The sequence below is a fragment of the Vitis vinifera genome, chromosome 14 (genome assembly GCF_030704535.1).
Source record: "Vitis vinifera cultivar Pinot Noir 40024 chromosome 14, ASM3070453v1".
In the NCBI taxonomy this organism is placed as follows: Eukaryota; Viridiplantae; Streptophyta; class Magnoliopsida; order Vitales; family Vitaceae; genus Vitis; species Vitis vinifera.
In genome coordinates, this window is record NC_081818.1 from 11,066,760 (window position 1) to 11,087,199 (window position 20,440).

General features: G+C 37.7%; 1 protein-coding gene across 1 annotated transcript in view; it reads left to right on the plus strand.

The window, feature by feature from the left end:
- The window catches only part of LOC100244247 (diphthine--ammonia ligase), a 49,613-nt gene that overhangs the window by 18,250 nt on the left and 10,923 nt on the right, over positions 1 to 20,440 (plus strand). Inside the window, exons 6-10 of the mRNA XM_002268235.5 lie at positions 11,378 to 11,460; positions 11,554 to 11,626; positions 12,914 to 13,259; positions 13,407 to 13,738; positions 18,999 to 19,336. Of these exons, the coding sequence (XP_002268271.1) occupies positions 11,378 to 11,460; positions 11,554 to 11,626; positions 12,914 to 13,259; positions 13,407 to 13,738; positions 18,999 to 19,336 (1,172 nt within the window). The remainder of the gene's footprint in view (positions 1 to 11,377; positions 11,461 to 11,553; positions 11,627 to 12,913; positions 13,260 to 13,406; positions 13,739 to 18,998; positions 19,337 to 20,440) is intronic.

Below are 20,440 nucleotides of genomic sequence, written 5' to 3' on the forward strand. Positions count from 1 at the left end.
CCCATCTTAGATGTTGTCTTTCTTTATACTAATTTTTTTTTTTTTTGGTTCCCACTGACCATGATGTTTAGCTTTTAATATTAAAGCCCTTTCCTTGGACATTAAGGTTTTCCCATGTAATTCTCACAATATTTTCTACACATTTGAGGATTTTGTCTTATTTAATTTATTGTGAACTGACTAAATTCCAAAAGGGTAATTGCTTCCTGTTGAGAGAGAGAGAGAGAGAGAGAGAGGAGAAAAACCTTATTCTCATTCATTGTATTTCTACTTACAATTGAGAGATATATATATACAAGGCTAGGAGTCCTAACTACCATACATGTGACCTATATTAATAAGGAAAGATAGTATACTATACATACATTATATTCAACACTCCCCCTCAAGCTGGAGCATATACGTCATATGCACCAAGCTTGTTACAAATATATTTAATCCTAGGACCTCTGAGAGATTTAGTGAAGATGTCTGCTAGTTGATCATTTGAATTGACAAAACTTGTAGCAACACATCCTGATGCGATCTTCTCTCTAATGAAATGACAATCAACTTCAATATGCTTGGTCCTTTCATGAAAGACTGGATTGGATGCAATATGTAATGCGACCTGGTTATCACAGATGAGTTTCATCTATTCATCCTTTCCAAATCTCAACTCCTGAAGAAGATGTCTCAACCATATGAGTTCACATGTTGCCAAAGCCATAGCTCGATACTCGGCTTCAGCGCTAGATCTGGCCACTACATCTTGTTTCTTACTCTTCCAAGATATTAGATTACCTCCAATAAAAACACAGTACCCTGAAGTGGAACGTCTATCTGTGGGTGAGCCAGCCCAATCTGCATCTGTGTAACCAACAACTTGAGTATGACCTCTGTTCTCGTACAATACACCTTGGCCTGGTGTACTTTTGATATATCGAAGGATACGGATTACGGCATCCCAATGGCTATCACATGGTGACTGTAGGAATTGACTAACAACACTCACAGGAAAGGAAATGTTTGGACGAGTAATGGTGAGATAGTTCAATTTACCTACGAGGCGTCGATATCTCCCGGGGTCTCCTAAAGGCTCCTCCTGTCCTGGTACAAGTTTGACATTCGGATCCATAGGTGTGTCTACCGGTTTACAGTCTAACATACCGGTTTCTTCCAGGATGTCTAAAGCATACTTCCTTTGGGAAAGGACCACACCAGAACTGGATTGAGCTATCTCAATTCCCAAGAAATACTTGAGTTTCCCCAAGTCTTTGGTCTGAAAGTGGGTAAAAAGATGTTGCTTTAGTTTCTGAATACCATCCTGATCACTGCCTGTAATGACGATGTCGTCCACATAAACAACCAGATAAATACACTGCCCCAAGGAGTTATGATGATAAAAAACTGAATGGTCTGCTGTACTGCGAAGCATGCCAAACTCTTGAACAACAGAACTAAAACGGCTAAACCATGCTCGAGGAGATTGTTTCAAGCCATATAGAGAACGGCGTAACCTGCACACTAAACCAGACTCCCCCTGAGCAACAAAACCAGGAGGTTGCTCCATATAAACTTCCTCAGCAAGATCACCATGAAGGAAGGCATTTTTAATATCCAACTGATAAAGAGGCCAAGAACACATAGCAGCCATGGAGAGAAGCAAGCGGACAGAAGCAATCTTGGCAACAGGGGAGAATGTGTCACCATAATCAGAACCATAAACTTGAGTATAGCCTTTAGCAACTAAGCGGGCCTTAAGGCGATCAACCTGACCATTAGGACCAACCTTAACTGCATAGACCCAACGACAACCAACTGTAGATTTACCAAAGGGTAAAACAACAAGATCCCAAGTGCCATTAGAGTGCAGAGCAGTCATTTCATCCACCATTGCCTGTCGCCAGCCTGGATGGGAAAGAGCTTCTTGGGTGCTCTTTGGAAGAGAAACAGAGGATATAGCAGAAACAAAGGCAGAATAGGGTGAAGATAATCGATGATAACTCAAAAAATTATAAATAGGATGAGGATTACGAGTAGAGCGAGTACCTTTCCGAATAGCAATGGGTAAGTCATTAGGAGAAGGCAGAGCCGGGGCAGGTGAAGCCGAAGGGATAGGAAGTGAGTCAGCAGGTGCCTCAGGAAAAGGGAGAGGAGCAACGACACGAGGGCGACGATGATAAACCTGAAGTGGTCGAGGGGGCATAGCATCAGGTGGGGAGACAATGGGAATGGGTAAGACTTCAGAAACAGGAAGAGACTCAGAAGTGGTGGAAAAGAATGGTGAGTCCTCAAAGAAGGTGACATCAGCGGAGATAAAGTACCGATGAGTCTCAAGGGAATAACAACGATAACCCTTCTGAAGTCTGGAATATCCCAAGAAGAGGCACTTCATGGCTTTGGCGGAAAGCTTGTCCTGTCCAGGAGTGAGAATATGAACAAAGCAAGTACAACCAAAGACACGAGGAGGAAGGAAATAAAGTGGTTGGTCAGGGAAAAGAAGGGAGTGAGGAATTTGATCGTGTAAGACAGAGGAGGGCATACGATTAATCAAATAACAAGCGGTAAGAACAGCGTCCCCCCAAAAGCGAAAAGGAACGTGACTATGGAGGAGGAGAGTACGAGCTGTCTCAACAAGATGTCGATTCTTGCGTTCAGCTACCCCATTTTGTTGAGGAGTATGAGCACAAGAAGACTGATGAAGAATCCCATGATGAGACATAAACGAAGTAAATTGGGCTGAAAAATATTCCCTGGCATTGTCACTGCGTAACATACGAATAGAAATATTGAACTGGGTTTGGATTTCAGTATAAAATTTCTGGAAAATAGAGAATAACTCAGCTCGATTTTTCATTAAAAATAACCAAGTACATCGAGAATAGTCATCAATGAAAGTGACAAAATACTGAAATCCTAAAGTAGACGCAGTCCGACAAGGACCCCAAACATCAGTGTGGACAAGCTCAAAAGGAGACTTTGCCCGATTATTCAAACGCTTTGGGAACGAGACACGAGTATGTTTCCCAAGCTGACATGACTCACACGGAAGCGACGACAAAGTGGAAAAACGAGGAACCATCTTCTAGAACTTGGAGAGACTAGGGTGGCCCAGACGATTGTGAATGAGGAGAGGAGCATCAGTGGAAATGCAAACTGCAGGAGATGAATCTGAGGTGAGGTGATAGAGGCCTTGAGACTCACGTCCTATGCCAATCGTCTTCCCCGTACTCCGGTCCTGCAAGGTCACAAATTTATCAGAAAAGGTAATAGAGCAATTAAGAGTACGAGTGATTTTGCTGATGGAAATAAGATTAAAAGGACATTCAGGAGTATAAAGGACAGAAGTCAGAGGTAGAGAAGGCAGAGGAAGGGCCAAATCAATACCTTTAGCCACAGTTTGAGAACCATTAGCTAAGGTAACAGTAGGTAAATCAGAGGTAGTAGTAATAGAGGAGAAAAGATCCTTATTACCAGATAGGTGATCAGATGCTCCAGAATCTAGAATCCAGGGTCCAAGAGAAGATGTGTGGGTAAGGCAGGCAGAGGCATTACCAGGCTGGGCAACAGAGGCAATAGAAGCCTGAGATGTCTGAGATGCGGAGGAGCTCGGAGGCTGAGGCAGCGGAGAATCAAAGGACTGGGCCATATGGGCAGTGCGAGGAGGTCTTCCATGTAACTGATAGCAACGATTGCGAGTGTGGCCAAGTTTATTGCAATAGGTGCAATGAGGACGTTGGCCTCTACCTCGGGTACCACTGCGTCCTCCTCGAGAGGTAGTTTGAGAAACTAACACAGAAGAATCTGAAGCGCTATCAGATGGCAAAGTCTGAGTGGACGAGATACGGAGGAGGCGAGCAAACACATCATCCAAGGACGGAACTGATGAACTACCAAGAATCTGATCACGAATAGGCTCAAGATCCGGACGGAGACCAATAAGAGTAAGGACCATGAAGAACTTGTCAAGCTGTGTTTGTTGAGCCCCAACATCAGGAGTAAGAGGCATCACAGTCAAGAACTGCTCCTTAAGAGAGGTAATCTGACCAATATAAGTAGATAGATCCAAGTCCTGTTGGCTGAGATGGACAATAGCAGAAGCCACCTTATAAAGACGCTGGATATCATTCGTGTATAATCCTTTGGCCTGAGTCCAAAATTTAAAACAAGTTTTATAGGCCTGAAGATGAAGAAGAATCCGGGGATCAACCGATTGCCATAATACACTACATAACTGTGCATCTATCTTCCTCCACTGTACGCGGTCAACCTCAGGGATATCTGCCTCCTGGGTAACCAAGTGATCCTCATATCCTTGACCCATAAACCAAAGTTCAACAGAGGCAGACCAGGAGAGATAATTCTCACTGCCAACCAATTTCTCTGAGGTAATCAGAGGAGATCCAGAGAGAACAGAGGTAAAGATCTGATTTTTGGTGGTCATATTCTCGTATTTGGATCGAAGAGAGCCCTAAGATGGGTTCAGATTTCGGCGGAGAGAGAAAAACAGTGAAACCACGGCTGTGAGAGGTGCAATCAATGGAGAAAAACGGTCGTGACGTGCCTGGAGAGGAAGAGGAGCAGCACCCAAGCCTTGGAGATGGAGGGGGAGCCCTGTCGGAGGTGGCCGGAATGGCAAGGAAGCCAAAAACAGGGACAAAATGGAGATGCAGGGCTCGGGGAGGACTGCCGGAGGGCTAGAAGGCCAAGACGGTGCCGGACGAGCCTGGAGAGGTGTTGGAAGTGGCCGGAAAGTGAGCCACGCGCCGTCACGCGCCTGTGCGTGGGTGACAGTCCGGAGGAGAAGAGCGGCGCGTGGGGGCGCGTGAGATTCCGGTTGCCGGTGGGGTTTCCACTGGCGTGTAGATCAGCCTCCGGCGTTCCAGAATATGTGGTCGTTTCCCGGAAAGGAGGTCGCCGGAAAATTTTGCCGGAAAAGGTTGCCGGCGTGGTGGAGATCAGACGGCGATGAGGTTGTCCGGGGTGGTTCGGGAAGAGAATGAGGGGACCGGAGTGAAACACGGTCACTAGACGGTTCGCCGGAATTGAGTACACGGATAAACCGAAAAAATTAGGTTTTCTCCTTTGTCTCTGATACCATGTTGAGAGAGAGAGAGAGAGAGAGAGGAGAAAAACCTTATTCTCATTCATTGTATTTCTACTTACAATTGAGAGATATATATATACAAGGCTAGGAGTCCTAACTACCATACATGTGACCTATATTAATAAGGAAAGATAGTATACTATACATACATTATATTCAACACTTCCTTTCAAACCAATTTTTTTGTAGTTTCTTATTGTTTTCTTTGGAAAGATTTTTCTTCCCAAGGCTATCATCACTTGTCTTCCCTTATCAGATCCATAGTTTGGAGATGGTTCTAAAATATATTCTTGAAAGGATTGTTGGTGGGTGGAGCAACCGCTCAATAAATTTTTCTTAATCACTTGTTTGGGATTGAAGATGCAGAAATACCCCATTTTCTATTATTTCTTGAGTTCCACCACTACTTCAAACTAACTTGTGAAGGGATTTTGATGATAGGGATATTGATGACCTACTCTTACCATTCTTTAGAATAGGTTTATCTTTTTCTACTCCTGGTGAACTTTGTTGCATTTTGGGTAGAAGAGTTTTAGGTTCTTTTCATGAGTAGGACATAAGTCATGACCATTTTCCATCAAAACTAAATTAATTGGGAAAATGAAAAGTTGTTTAAAAGTTAAGCCTTGTTGTATAGTGGCTGACAAGAAGGTCAATGCTAATTATTTGTTTCAAACTTGGAGGAATACCATTGGATGACCTTTCTCTCCCTAATCCTTTTTTATACTCCAAGAAATATTATGCCATTCTTCATTTCCTCGTCCTGAAGTCAGGTTCATACAGTCTACTAAGAGTCCTCCAAAATTCAGAATCTTTTCCTGGGTGGTTAATGAGAAGGTGAATGTTGACAATTTGTTCCATCTTTGGAGGACCTATAAAACCATTAGCCCAAGTGTCACTTTCCGTGCTTGGAGAGTGAGGAGTCACTGGGCTGCCTTTCCCTACATTGCCCTTTGCATTGGAGTTATGGCAGAAATTGTTCTCTATGCAAGGGTTTTGTGGGTAGCTCCTATAGGACTTCCAAACTTTTGGGTGATTTCCTTTCAGGGGTCCAGGAGAAATCCTAGCCACCTTGTGGGTTATTGGCTCAAAAGTAATGCAGGGATTTTCAAAGGGCAAGTTGTTGGAGAGCATATTTTACCTCACGTCACTTGGATGTATCTACCCAAGGAATTCTCTGGGGTGACCCTCAGTATTTATCATGCTGTGTTCAAAAGCAATTAGAATAGTGATAGAAGGGGGAGGCTGTCAGATCTGGGTTGCCCCAATGAAAGTTACTTTGTCCTTTTATTCTCTTTGTGTTTTTCTCTTGTACATTTTCTTAGCTTGAATGACTACTCCTCCTTGCATCTATCTTTTTTCTTATCTTTTTTATACATGTTATTTTGGTTATGATTTTTTTTTTTTTTGATAGGAAACGACAAAGATATATATTGATAGAAAAAAGAAGTATAAGAGAAGGATGAGGAATCCTCCCACCAAAGAAAATCTAAACTACAAGAATACAAAAACAAGAATAGACAATGTAAAAACAAATAAACTCTCTAGGTTAGACCAACCCATTGGAGCTACACACTGCTAGCCAATCAAGTTGTAATACATTAAGGGGAATCCCCTTAAAAACCTTGGAACAAAAAGCTCAAAGAGAAGCAAGGAAATGAATAGAATCCCAAAGATGCTCTGAATTCCTTGTTTTATCCTCAAATATCCTCGCATTTCTTTCCCGCCACACAACCCAAATTAAAGCAATGCACGCAACTTGCCACAAAACTATCCCTCTTTTAGATAAACCAAAACCCTTATAATTGATGGACATTATGTCAGAGATGCTCCGCGGGGGAACCCAATCCATCTTGGCTAACTGAAATAATCTGTGCCACAACCCCATCGTCAAAGAGCAATATAGAAAAAGATGATCTGCTGATTCTCCATGCTTCATGCACAACTTACAAATGTCAGGACTAAGAGCTTTGTAGGGGTTATTTTGGTTATGATTGGAGAAGAAAATAAAAAGATCAAAGGAATTATAAGTCAATAACCTTCATTTATGCGTCCTATGTTTGGCTACTAGAATCAGTTTACAATAGCCAGGGCAAGGGCTTTTCTTTTTTGCTGTGGTCATCTAGGTAGCCTTGAAGGATATATAAAGAATGTTTTTTTTAGGGTTTTTATGTGAGTAGGAGGGGTAGAGTTCTATCTAAGGGTATTATAGTTGGAGGGAACTACAAAGTATTTTTAGATAAGATCAAATCCAGTGAAGAATTGTGGGACAATTTCTTAAATCTCTTCGGCTATTTCCTGCGTGCTCTACTAAGTTTCATATCTTTGGACTAGAGAGCCACTTGCATAAGTAATAGAATAAAAATGAAGTATCTTTTCACTCATTTTCCCCATGTAGATTCAATATTTTTTTTTTAGATGGGCAAAGAAAGGCATATATAATGTAACAACAAAAAATTACATTGGAGTACACAAGATGCATACAAGAGGCACCTAAAGGAAAGGCCTTAAAAAAGGAGCCAAAAAAAAGCACCCTCACTCTTAAGGAGACCCCACTTGATCTACAAAATCACACTAAGGCATTGAGCCTTTTCTTATGTACATGCTCACCCAAGTTGAAAGATTGGTGAGGAACAAGAGTTTTTAATGTTTGGTTAATCTTTTCCACGTTTTCAAATGCTCTTCGGTTTCGTTCTTGCCAAATTGTCTAAAAATTGTAGAGAGGGGCGACTCCCCCACACCTTCTATACTAACATAACATAGTTTCTTTCATTAAAGAGGGGATCACCCATACTACACCAAATAAGAATAGAAGATGCCATATATATCTTGCCTTGTTAGTACCCATCAAAAAATAGAAACCTTGCCTTGTCACAATGTAGCAGAATATGATCTATAGATTCCTCCTCAAGTTTACTAAGAAAACATCTATTCATTAGAATCCGCCTTCTTTTCTGAAGCTGATTTGATATCAAAACTTTCCCTCAACTGGCTTCCCAAGTAAAAGAACTTGCTTTGGATCAGACCCATAGATTCTAAATGTTTGTTGGAAAGGGGATTAACCTCTTGAATTCCAAGGCCATATAGAAAGAATTAATTGAAAACACTCCCTTCTTAGAAACCTTCTAGATCACATTGTTCTCTTTCTTTCGAATTGACTTCTCTAGCAATCTAGAGAAGAAAGTCTCAACAATATCCAACTCCCAATTGTTAAAGTGCCTAGAGAAGCTTGGATTCCAATGACCCTCCTTTCTTGAATCTTCCCATAAATCCAACACCCAAGCCTTCTTAGACAGTGCTATCGCATATAAGGAGGGGAAAGAAACAAATAAGGGCTCCTCACCACACCTACTTTAAAGGAGGCTTTATTGAGGAAAAGATCTCACCCTTTCCTTATAGCTTTCCCTACTCCAACATTGTAACCATCTCTTACTTCGTTAGAGTGCCAACCTACTTCCTCCTATCCATACTTCTCCTTCATAATTTGCTTCCAAAAATATCTCCTTAAGAAACATATCTCCCACTCCACTTACCAAGGAGAGCCAGATTCCTTAGAGTGAGGTTTCTAATGCCAAACCCCCTTTCTTGCTATCTATGCAAACAACCAACCATCTTACTAAATGAGACTTTTTCTCCAAAGTCTCGCATTCCTAAAGAAAATCCCTTTGAATCTTCTCTAACATCAGTCTAACCTTTCTAGGGATTGCAAACAAGGACATGTAATATATTAGTAAGTTGGACAATGTACTTCTAATCAACGTAAGCTTTTCCCCTTTAGAAATATATAGCCTTTTCCACATTGATAGTCTTCTACGAAACCTCTCTTCCATTGCATCCCATACCACTGCTAACTTGAAAGGGGCACTCAATGGAAACCTTAAGTAAGTAGTTGGAATCTTCCCTACCTTACAACCTAACTCCATCGCCAATTCTTCTACATTTGTAACACTAGAGTTGTCCTTCAACAGGGAATCAATTGCCTTATTGGCTATGAGAATTGCGTCTAAAATTTGCCTCCTCTCTATAAAGCACGTTGAAACTTGGCTACCACTTTTCCCACTACTTTCTTTAACTTGTTTGCCAAAACCTTAGCTAGAAGTTTATACAAACTGCCCACCAGACTAATTGGCTTGAAATCTTTCAAGTCCTCCGCACTCCCTTTCTTTTGTTTTAAAACCAGAAAAGTGGCATTAAGATTCCTTTCTAACTTGCCATGATAAAAAAAAATCCCTAAAAAACCTCATGACCTCATCTTTCCCAAAATCCCAATTGGAATGCCAAAACATCATAGAAAACCCATTGGAACTAGGAGTTTTGTCCCCAACTTTAAAAAAGTCCCCTCCATTGCGTCCTACCAATTCGAAGCCCTAAAAGAGATGCCATTGACTTTAGGTCTGCACTTCCCCACATCAGAGAGTAGATGGTGAAATGTTAGGTTTGCTCCAATGTTAATGTCACTCTCCCCTAAGAGCCACTCCCCATTCACCTTGATCTTGGCCAAAAAATTTCTTCTTCTATGTCCATTAGCCCATTTGTGAAAGAATTTGGTGTTCTTGTCCCCCTCCTTCAACCAAATCTCTCTAGACTTCTCCACAAGACTTCCTCTAGAAGAGCCTACATGTGGTAATTTTCTTTTGCTACCCTTCTAGCTTCCTCCTCCTTATGAGAGAGAGGTGATTCCCTCTCTTTAGAATCCCATGAACCCACCTGATTTGAAGCTAGCACCTTTTGGACACCTTCAGTCTGGCCTTCAACACATCCAATTTTGAAGGCAAAATAAACTAAAGGCTCGAAGCTCCATCCACCAACTATTGAGCAACTCTTTAAATTCCTCCACCTTAAGCCACATGTTCTCAAAAATGAAAGGCGTTCTACTACTCCTCATCCCTCCCTCATCTAGTAGAATTTACTTGACAGCCTTAAACAGGCTCTTTCTTTGTGTACCAGAAATTTGTTGGATGGAAATTCCTTGGGTCATCTGAAAAATAGAGGTATTTGGTGTTATTATCACTGGATAAGGAGAATAACTAATTCCATGAACATAGGAGCCTCCTTCCTTTGGAGATTGAAGTGCATGAGAAATTTTCTTCAGTTAAGAGGGGAGGCACATCGCTTGAATTTCTTGTTGGGAGATTTAGGTATTTTTGGCTTCGGAGGGTTACTAGATATTACAGTTGGGAAATGTTATGAGTATTTTTGAAATCAATTGGTATTGGGAAGGTTATTGATGCTGATGTTTAGTCCTCAGGAGAGTTTAAATATGGCTACTGGTTTGGTTCTAGAAACTGTCTCATGGAGGAGGATTCCTTAGTTATTATTTTGTGGGCCTTCAAGGAAGAGGCCTTGGTAGTCTGCTCATTTGTTGTGGTGGGGGGGACCTACATCTGCTAACCAGGTGGTTGACTATTTGGCAAAGATGGTGCTACATTTGTGGAGATCTATATTCATCCAAGCCTCCTAGGCTGTTTTGAGGTCCTTTAGTGGCTGTTTTATATTTTTGGTTTCTGTCTTTTGTTGTTCTCTCTCAAGTGTATTGATAAAAATTCACTTCTTTAGACACATATAAGTCTTCTGCACAATATGCTTGGGTTTGAAGCCTGATTTACTATTTTATCACTGTTTGGGGATGATAGCATGCTTAACTGGCAAATGGTTCTCCATTTATGCACATAAAGTCCTCCAATACACACTAGGAAATTCATCAAACCTAAGTTTGTGTTAAGATAGTTGCACTTTGATGTGTTTTTAATTGTGATTTTAGCTAATAACTAGGTTTCATCACGTGCCAACATGTATCTGCTTATAGATATACACATCCAAACTTTTAGTTGAACCATTTTGTACCAACTTCCAATTGTGTGCTATAGACGCAATACATATTGAATATAACATTATTTCAAATACTATAAGTATAGTTATTTTTTTATAGGTAATTTTTTTTTCTTTTTTCCATTTTTGTCTCCATTGGGACTTGAGCCTAGAACCTCCCACAAACCCATCCCAACCCTTTATCACTTGAGCTAGGCCTCAAGAGCACTAGAGTTAATGGGGACAAAATATATTAAAGCAAAAGGTATATTATGTTGCCATGTAAGAAATATATATGTTAAATAGATTATATGCTCATTTATTCATATATCGTGTGGTTGTGCCCTCACAAATTTGGTACTTCATTTCCTCCTCTTCTTTGCATCATGGCAACTCTGGTTTACACTGTAGCCACTTTTTCTGATAACTGTGCTCAATAGCTTGTGGATTGAAATGTGGGCTCCTCTTTGAATGTCACAGGTTGCAGCCATGGGGTTGGACCCTGCCAAGCACTTGGGGAAAGAAATAATGAACCTGCAGTCCTATCTACATAAGTTGAATAAGTATGTCATGTCTTATGAATAAGGAATATGGCAGACTTCATTGAGTTTTCATTTTGTTTATAGTTGATTGATTATTTTGTTATCATTTGGCAGGTTATATGGAATAAATGTATGTGGTGAAGGAGGGGAATATGAAACATTAACACTTGACTGTCCTCTTTTTGGAGTAAGTCTCAAAATTTTGTGTTGATTAGTTTACTTTCAATAGTCAATACAACCACTTTTTCTTTATTTCTTTATTTTTTTTGGGGTGTTTATTTTATGTACTTCAAATATGCCGTGAATAAGTCAGTTTTTTTTCTATTTCAAGTGTTGAGAAATATTTTAATTTGTCAAACTAGGGGTTTTGCCTGAATTCATCACTCGTAAGGTTTCTGGTTTATGATATATCGCTGAAATATTATGTATTGGAAGGTATTGACACGATAATACCCCCCGAAATATCGACCATCCGATATTTCCCTATATTTTCTTTTTTTTTTTTGGCAATTTTAATGCCTCGTCATCAATTTTTTGAGTTGATTTTCAAGATTTTGAATTGGGCTCCAGAGATGCGGCCCACCATTCTGATCCTCTGAAACCTAGCCCAGCTCGCTGTGCTTCATTTGACTTGGAGTGGCAATGCAGCTTAAATATTGGTCTTGTATCTTCTTCCTTACCGATGTGGGATTGCATTTGAAGGATGCAATGAAAAAAACCCTGCATGGTGTAGAGGCATGGGATTGAACCCAGGAAACCCTGCGCCACTAGGCCAACATTGCTAGTTGTTATATAATTAGACATGCATATCTATATATTTTACTTATAATATGTATTTATATTATAAATATTATCTATATATATAAATGCATATTATAAATTATATATGCATAAATTAATATATATATTTTGTACATATATAAATTAATTAAAATATTAGTTATAGTGAGTAAATTAATTTTAATATAATGTATTTGTATAATAATTAAATATGATATAAATAAAAAAATATAAATAAAATTATCAACATTTTAAAATTAAAAATACTTATGCATATATCATTATTTCTTTAATATCATTGAATATATCCAAATTAGATAAATCTTTATAAAATGTATTTTTAAGTTTTGAATATTCTTATTGAATGTGATAAATTATATCATACGTATATCAATTTCTTTAACAAAACACCTCAAAATGTCCATTATTATTTCTCATATCATTTTTTAGAATTTTTTTTCAACATTTTCATGAATTTTGATCAATTTTTGTCTCGCCGGTATTTTGTATCAAAATATCCACCGATATTTCTCAATATATCCTAATATATCCGTAAAATCGAGTTATCAATATATCCATAAAAACCGATATTTCATCCTTGGGTGTAGATCACACTTGTCATATTTTGGGAAATCTTATAGCATGTTGTTTCCTTGCATATCTGTATCAGCCATTTAACATGTAGAACTTTCAGAATGCCCGAATTGTGCTTGATGAATTTCAAGTCGTGCTGCATTCTTCAGATTCCATAGCTCCTGTAGGGATCCTTCATCCCTTGGCTTTTCATTTGGAAAATAAGGTGGAGTCCATATCTTTAAGTGCTACTAATGGAACAAATGATGCCTGTTTGGAGAAAATTGATTCTGTATGTGAAGTGCAAGGAGATTGCCTAAGAAGATGCGCAGCCAAGGGTGAATCAGTTGATGCAGCATCTGATTTGGATGATGTTATAGAACATAGACTCCTCATTTCAAAAACGAGGAAGGATAATTTATTTTCCATGTGCTGTTGGTTGCAAGATTCATCCAAAACTTCATCAGGTAAACATTTAATGTTCTATTGGAATGGTAATGACTTGGGTTCCCTATAAGGATGTTTTTACTTTTTCAAGTTTAAATTCTTGTTTGTTCTTAATTTGGTTAAAACTGTTTCAATGTTCAACTATTCTGGTTTTTGTTCATTGGAAGGTTTGCAAGAAGATATGAAGGCTGTTCTAAAGAAAATTGAGTCACAGCTCATGGAATATGGCTTTGGTTGGGAGAATGTCCTCTATATTCATCTTTATATTTCTGATATGAATGAGTTTGCTTTGGCAAATGAGATATATGTGAAATATATTACGCAGGAGAAGTGCCCACTTGGTGTTCCATCTCGCAGTACAATTGAACTGCCTCTGTTGCAAGTAGGTCTGGGGGGGGCATATGTTGAAGTTTTGGTGACAACTGACCAAAGCAAAAGAGTTCTGCATGTACAAAGTATATCCTGTTGGGCACCCAGTTGTATTGGACCATATAGCCAGGTAATAAAATGAACTTTTTTCTTATAAATTATTAATTCATTAATTTCTTCCTTTTCTGCATGAATGACGTCCCAAAGGCAGGCTATGTAAGCTGATCATTTCTAAAATATGAATTTGTGTTCATATTCTTTGACTTATTTTTTTTTTCCTTTTACATTCAATCCCATTGGCCACAATGCTAATAAAGCATTGTTAAAAGTCTTAGTTGTTTTGGAATTTAATACTACTGTAACAAAGGGCTCATAATGTCTTTGGCTCCAAGGGAGGCATCCCTGGGTGAGGAAGAGACCAAGGTGGAGGCTAGGTCCTATCAGTTATGTTATTGGTTATGATATTTTGTCCTTCTAGGACAAGTAGGATTACAATTGATAGATTGGCATCTTGGGATGAACAAAACACAAAATCTCACAATTGTATAAATAATTAAAAATTCATATTTATGAAATCAATAAAAGCCAGTTGACCACATATAATATGATAAGAAGTGCACTAAATGTGCAACCACATGGGCTTTATAGTATAAGATCCCAAGTCATCACAAAAATACGTGATATTATCTCATTGGAGTCAACTATCCATATAAAAATATGGGATGATTATGCTATAGGGTGTGTGTGTATGTATATATATGTATATATAAAATTGGTTTAAAGGATATCAAATTTTAAAATTTAGTGGTAAGTCCATGATAGATGGAAAGACAAAGCTAACTTTTTTGTCTTTTCTTTATTTTTTCTAATAATAAAATAATAATAATAATAATAATAATAATAATAATAATTTCTTTTATTTTTAAAACTTCTTTTATTATTAGAATGATCATAAGTGTTTGTTTGTCCTTTTCTCTATTTGCTCTTATTATTATTATTATTATTATTATTAGAATAATAGTAATAACAATTCTTCGATGGAACTCATATTTTAAGTAAATACATGAATAAAACATAATATTAATAATATAAATAGTAAATTAATAACAACATAAAATTAATAGTATTAATAATTATTATTATATAAGCAATATTAATAGTATAAATACCAAAGTGAATAAATAAATTAATCATAATATTTAGTAATAATAAAAATATTAATAGCTTCATAAAAATAGTAAAAATAATGAGAGAAATGGTAGAAAAAGACAAAAAGGTCATATAGGCATTTTTGAGTGGTCTAATGGTCAAATATCCTTCACAACAAATTTATTATAATTGAAAGGTTGTGTGGGATAGAATGTGAAAATTTTGTAGTCTTTAGCCTATTTATTTAGATTATATGACCCAAAAAACTAATTTTCCCTAAAAATATGCAAATCATCTATTCCTTCTATTATAGGCTGTTGGATACTGACACTTGTTGGGCAGAGCGTAATTTGACTTATGACTAGAACATGTGGTTCATTTGCCAAAATCATGCTCAAGTCCAAAGATGGATAGCATAGTCCAAGCAAACATGTTTAAAATCTTTACTGGACTATAATCAGCCAGCATAGTAGCAAATAAATGTAATTACTAAGACTAATGCCTGAAATCAATGAGGGATTAGCTCAAGGAGCACTAAAAAAGTTGCTAACAGCAGTGGGGCCCCTGTGGGCAATGAGAAGCTTAAAAAATGATGTCCATTTCTTTGAAAAAATCCACTATAGTAATGCCAATAAAAATAGAAAATGGGAGGTCCACAAGTCCTGGTTCCATAGAGGGAAGAATGGCAGGGGCCTTGCCGTATGAAGCTTCTTTTAGATAAAAAAAAACAAGCAGGATTGCGGAGCTGTGAATCTGCTTATGATATCAGAAAGTTATAAATATTAATACAAAACTGATATCTTGAAATAAATCCTGTTCCTTGCTTGTGTCTAGTGTTTCCTTTTCTCTTTCACATTTTTGCAAACCCTGTAAAACCACTATAATGATTCTATAATGGGATTCTGAAACAAATCATGATATATTTTAAATGTAGAGATTCTAAACTCAAGCCCTTGTTGGATATGAATTGTAAAAGTTCTCTTACACAGGAGTTTTCTAAATAAAAGAAAAATAAAATAGAAATTGAACCAAAGTAGGAATGCTAAAGAAGTTCGTACTGCTTCCATCTTAACTCAAATTTTGTCGATTCAATCTTCCATCTTTTGGAGTTATATGCTTTGTCTTTTATGTCTGCTTTTTCTAATACACCTATATCATGGTGGCATTTACTACATATATTTCCCCCCTCTTATGATCCAGTAATGTGTACATACCTGTTTGGAGGCAACTATATATGCTCCCTGATGACAGAAAGGTAGATTCCACCCTCAACACTCTTACATGCTGATGAAAGAATGATGGATCCCCCCCTGCAGCTAAAATTCCTGCTCTGGCCCTTTCATTCTGTTGTCTGTCTCATATCTCAGACCTAGGTTGAACCTAGGCTCTAATACCAGTTATTAAGGGTCAAGGGAAGCTTTATCACCCACTTTTTGGGTAGAGTGAAATATGATTGGCATGCATATTAAGGTTCAACATAAATAAATAAATAAATAAAATAAGAAATAAATAATTGAACATACAGGAGAGAAAATAATATCTCTTATTAGCGGAGTTGATGTAGGCAGTCAACGCTATGGGGCATTATCAAGGCTTGGCTCAAGTGGTAAAGGGTTCAAGGAGGTTCCAGGTTCAAGTCCCAAAGGGGACAAAAATTTACCTTTTAGAAAAAAAGAAAGAAAAAAATCATTGGATTGATCATGCAACATTCAATTGTGAGATAACAGGATGGATTCGGATGCTTACCTTTAAGGGCTAGGTTCATAGTTGCCAGAGTATTATGAGAATTTTGATGATCATATTTAAGTTTCTAACTACCTGATTTGTGGATGTTCGCAAACCATCTCTTTGGTCATTGACAAGAGAAGTGTTAATGTTTTTCAAATCTTTGACTTAGGATCTACATGAGGGATGTTCTTTATAAGGTTTTGTTAGAGGATCCTTTTGAAGTTCTCCTAGAGCCCCTCTGAACAGTATTTGGGAAGTTCTATCCTCTTTGAGAGAAGACATTTATATAGAAGGTTGAGAAAGGATATTCCCTACAAGATTTCTTTAAGATTAAGATGACAATTAGTGACTTAATACTGTCATTGGTGTTTTCCAAGTAAGATCAAACATGTGTCACAATCTAATTCACACTTTGACCTTTTTAGAAGATTGGCTTACAAAAGATGATTTGCTCATGAGATGAGTTCAGTTAGCCCTTGAACTCCCAAACTAAGATCCTCCAATTATCTTACATTCAATTCAACAGGGAAAACTAATAGTAAATTTTAGGATCTTAAGACCCTATCTTGCCATGAATCTTGATAGGTGTTAAGTATCATGGTGTATAAGGATATATGGATTGCTAGTTATATAGCATATGGTAGACCTCATTTCATTTCTTAAATGATGCCCAAGGGCGTTAAGCCATCAATTTGATCCACATGTCTAAGCTCTTAGGTAATGGGACAACAATTTATACCAAGCTAACACCCTCAATCAGATAGGGTCCATTACCCTCTCATGGAGAAGCTAATCATAGATCGCTGATGAATAGATGGGAAATAAACAAACAAAATGACCCAAATTCAGGACCCCTAGTTAAAGAAAGCTCCATTACCACATTAAGCTATCAATTTGATCCAAAAGCCTGAGTTTTTAGGTAACAAAACAATAATATACACTAGGTAGCCACCCTCCCTCATGTGCAAGCTGTTACTTGCATGTGGAGACACACCACAAATAATAGATAAACAAATAAATAAATTGATAAAGAGACTTCATTTGAAGACCTCTAGTTAACCAAAGCTTTTATACTATGTTAAGTCACCAATTTGACTCAAAAGCTTAAACTCTTAGGTAATAGGCTAATAATGTACACCAAGCTAACAAGTGGGCCTCACTTTAATAGTTTTGCTATTAAATTGTATGTTCATCTTTGTTAGAGCATCATATGCATAATGGACCCAAATCCTAACAGCTTAACCTTTTAGGCCAATTAGTTGCTCAACATAGTATTAGAGCTCTAGTTAACTCCCATCTCTTTATCTGCCTACCTGTCTATCCCTCAGTCTGTTTATTTGTGATCACAAGTATGTGATTTGTATACCTGTCTATCTATCTCTCCATGTGCAGGTATGTAGCTGCATGTGAGAAGGGTGTTAGAGCATGATTTGCATAGTGGGCCCAAATCCTGATAGTTTAATCTTTTAGAAAAGTTGGTAGCTTAACAATCTTTATGGTAAGATCATTTTTATCTTACCATGTGTGGTTTGGTCTGTACCATGTGTTGATTGTTGCTGCCACGTTCTACTTGGTCAGTGCTGCTTTCAGCTTGGTCAATGCTGCATTCTTCATAGTTGATGCCATGTGCCACTTGGTCACCACCATGTGCTGCTTGGTTTCTATTATTTATTCTTGGTTTCTGCCATGTATCCCTTAGTTTTTGGGTCATGTATTACTTTGTAAATTGTTGGCTTTGAATGTGGATGTCAAAGGCCTGCTTTTCATTTGTTGTTTTTGAATGTGGATTTCAACATGTATGCATTCCAAAGCATTAACATTTGCTTCAGATAGATTATTCACAGGACGCATCTGTTCCTATCTTTTATTAGTTATTCACTGTAGTTTAAAAATGCATCATCCACCTGATGCTATTATTTAATGGGGCTAAGTATTAAAAGGGAGGTGCTTTGTTGCTATAAAAATGGGGCTAAGTTAATAAAGGAGGCTATTGCTTCATATCTGGGAAACAAAAGGAACATAGGTAAGCATAACAAACCTTTGGCACCTTCTAACTGAATTGCATCTATTAATACACTTTATGATGGATGCCTACAATGACCAAATGCCTAGAAAGTTTGTCTAGATGCCTGCCTTCTTTATTAACAATCTTCCCTAGAATTACCACTTGCATATATTACAGGTTCACTAGCAAGAGGAAGTCCAATAGAGAATGCTTCTCTTGGTGCCAAAGGTTAGACATTCATTATTAAGTGTTTCAGGGTTTAGAATTATGAAAGTCCTGAGCTCCCTGAGTTCTGATATTCAGAAGATAAGTGTGTTTTTGTGATTTACTTTAACAACCTTCTTGAAGTAACCTTGTAAGGCTCAAATGCAGATGTTATTTCCTTGTTTCTGTTCGTTACTGTTACCCTGCATATAATATTTACAATATGGTTTTGTCATTATATCCTTTAGTTCCAGTAAAGCCTTTTATTTCTTTATTTTTATCTTTTTATCTTTTTCTTTTCCAGGCAACCTTACACAAGGGGATACTTCACATGGCTGGGCAATTGGGGCTTGACCCTCCCACTATGAATCTCTGCAGTGGAGGCCCCACTGTGGAGCTGGAGCAAGCACTAATAAACAGTGATGCAGTGGCAAAATGCTTTAATTGTTCTGTATCTAATGCAGCTATTATCTTTGTCATTTACTGTTCAACACGTATTCCACCATCAGAAAGAATTGGAGTTCAGGACAAGCTAGACACAGTTCTTAAGCAAATGAGGTTATTTCAAGAAAATAAAGGATGCTTGTCTAATGTTTTGTATCCCATTTTGCTGTATGTTCTTGTGCCCGATCTTCCAAAAAGGTAATAGTTTACATGTTTCTGCATTTGATTCAGCACATAGTTTTAAAAGGTGTGCTTTGAGCGCGCCTAGGCTGAAGGTGCAACCACTCCCTATTTATAGTGCCTCGCTTGCTAATATGCGCCTTATTGAAGAAGCATCCTTGTGAACTTTATCTTCTTTTTTAAATACTTTTATTCTTGAAATTTCTAGTTTGGTAATGAGCCATAAGTGACAATGGTGGTCACATGATAATGAAACACTTCAAGACTAAGCAAACTAAAATTCCCACGAGGAAATTATAATTGACTTTTAAAATTATGATAATGCTTTATCTGGTAAAATACCAATATAAGCTTTTGTTCCCTCAAAGTTTGAGTGGTCTAGAAATCTCATGAAAGTAATCTCTTATCACATCTCATGCATAGTTAAAGACAATCCTTAAACATGCGTAGGCCGAAGGTGCAGCAACAACTCCCCAGCTATGGCACCTCACCTATCAAGGACATGCCTTGACTCAGGGTAATACAATGTCACTCTGGCCCTTTTTTAAAACTGAACAGTGGAGGGCAAAACAATGTCAACACAGAAAGTGCTATTATTTTCCTCTGGTGTCTATGTTTCTGAGCATCCAAATAGTTAAACGTAGATTCTTTGTCCTACCCATTTATTCTTAATATTTCAGACATTTTACTCAAAATTTATTACATTATTTTTTGTTGAATGGTTGCTTTAGATGGTTGGAACTTTGACTTTTTTGTTATTTGGATTAGAATTTTGAATTTGGTGATATATGAGAATATGAAAAATCTTTACATGTTCAAATTTAAAATATTTTATAAAATTGCCCATGTGCCCTATATTATGCCTCACTTTGCTCAACTTGTCCCTAGGTCCTAGGAGACAATTGTGCCTTAAGTGCAGTCTTTTAGAACTATGATCCCATCATTCCTTTTGTCTATAGATGGACCCACATGGGGTTTGTGTTTTTCACACTTTCCATCTTCATCAAAGTAAGCATGCAATGCATACTGAAGAATTTCTGAACTCCTTTATTGATCTTTTATCGATACACACCATACACATATATATACACAAATGACTGAATAAGAAAGAATCAATCTAGC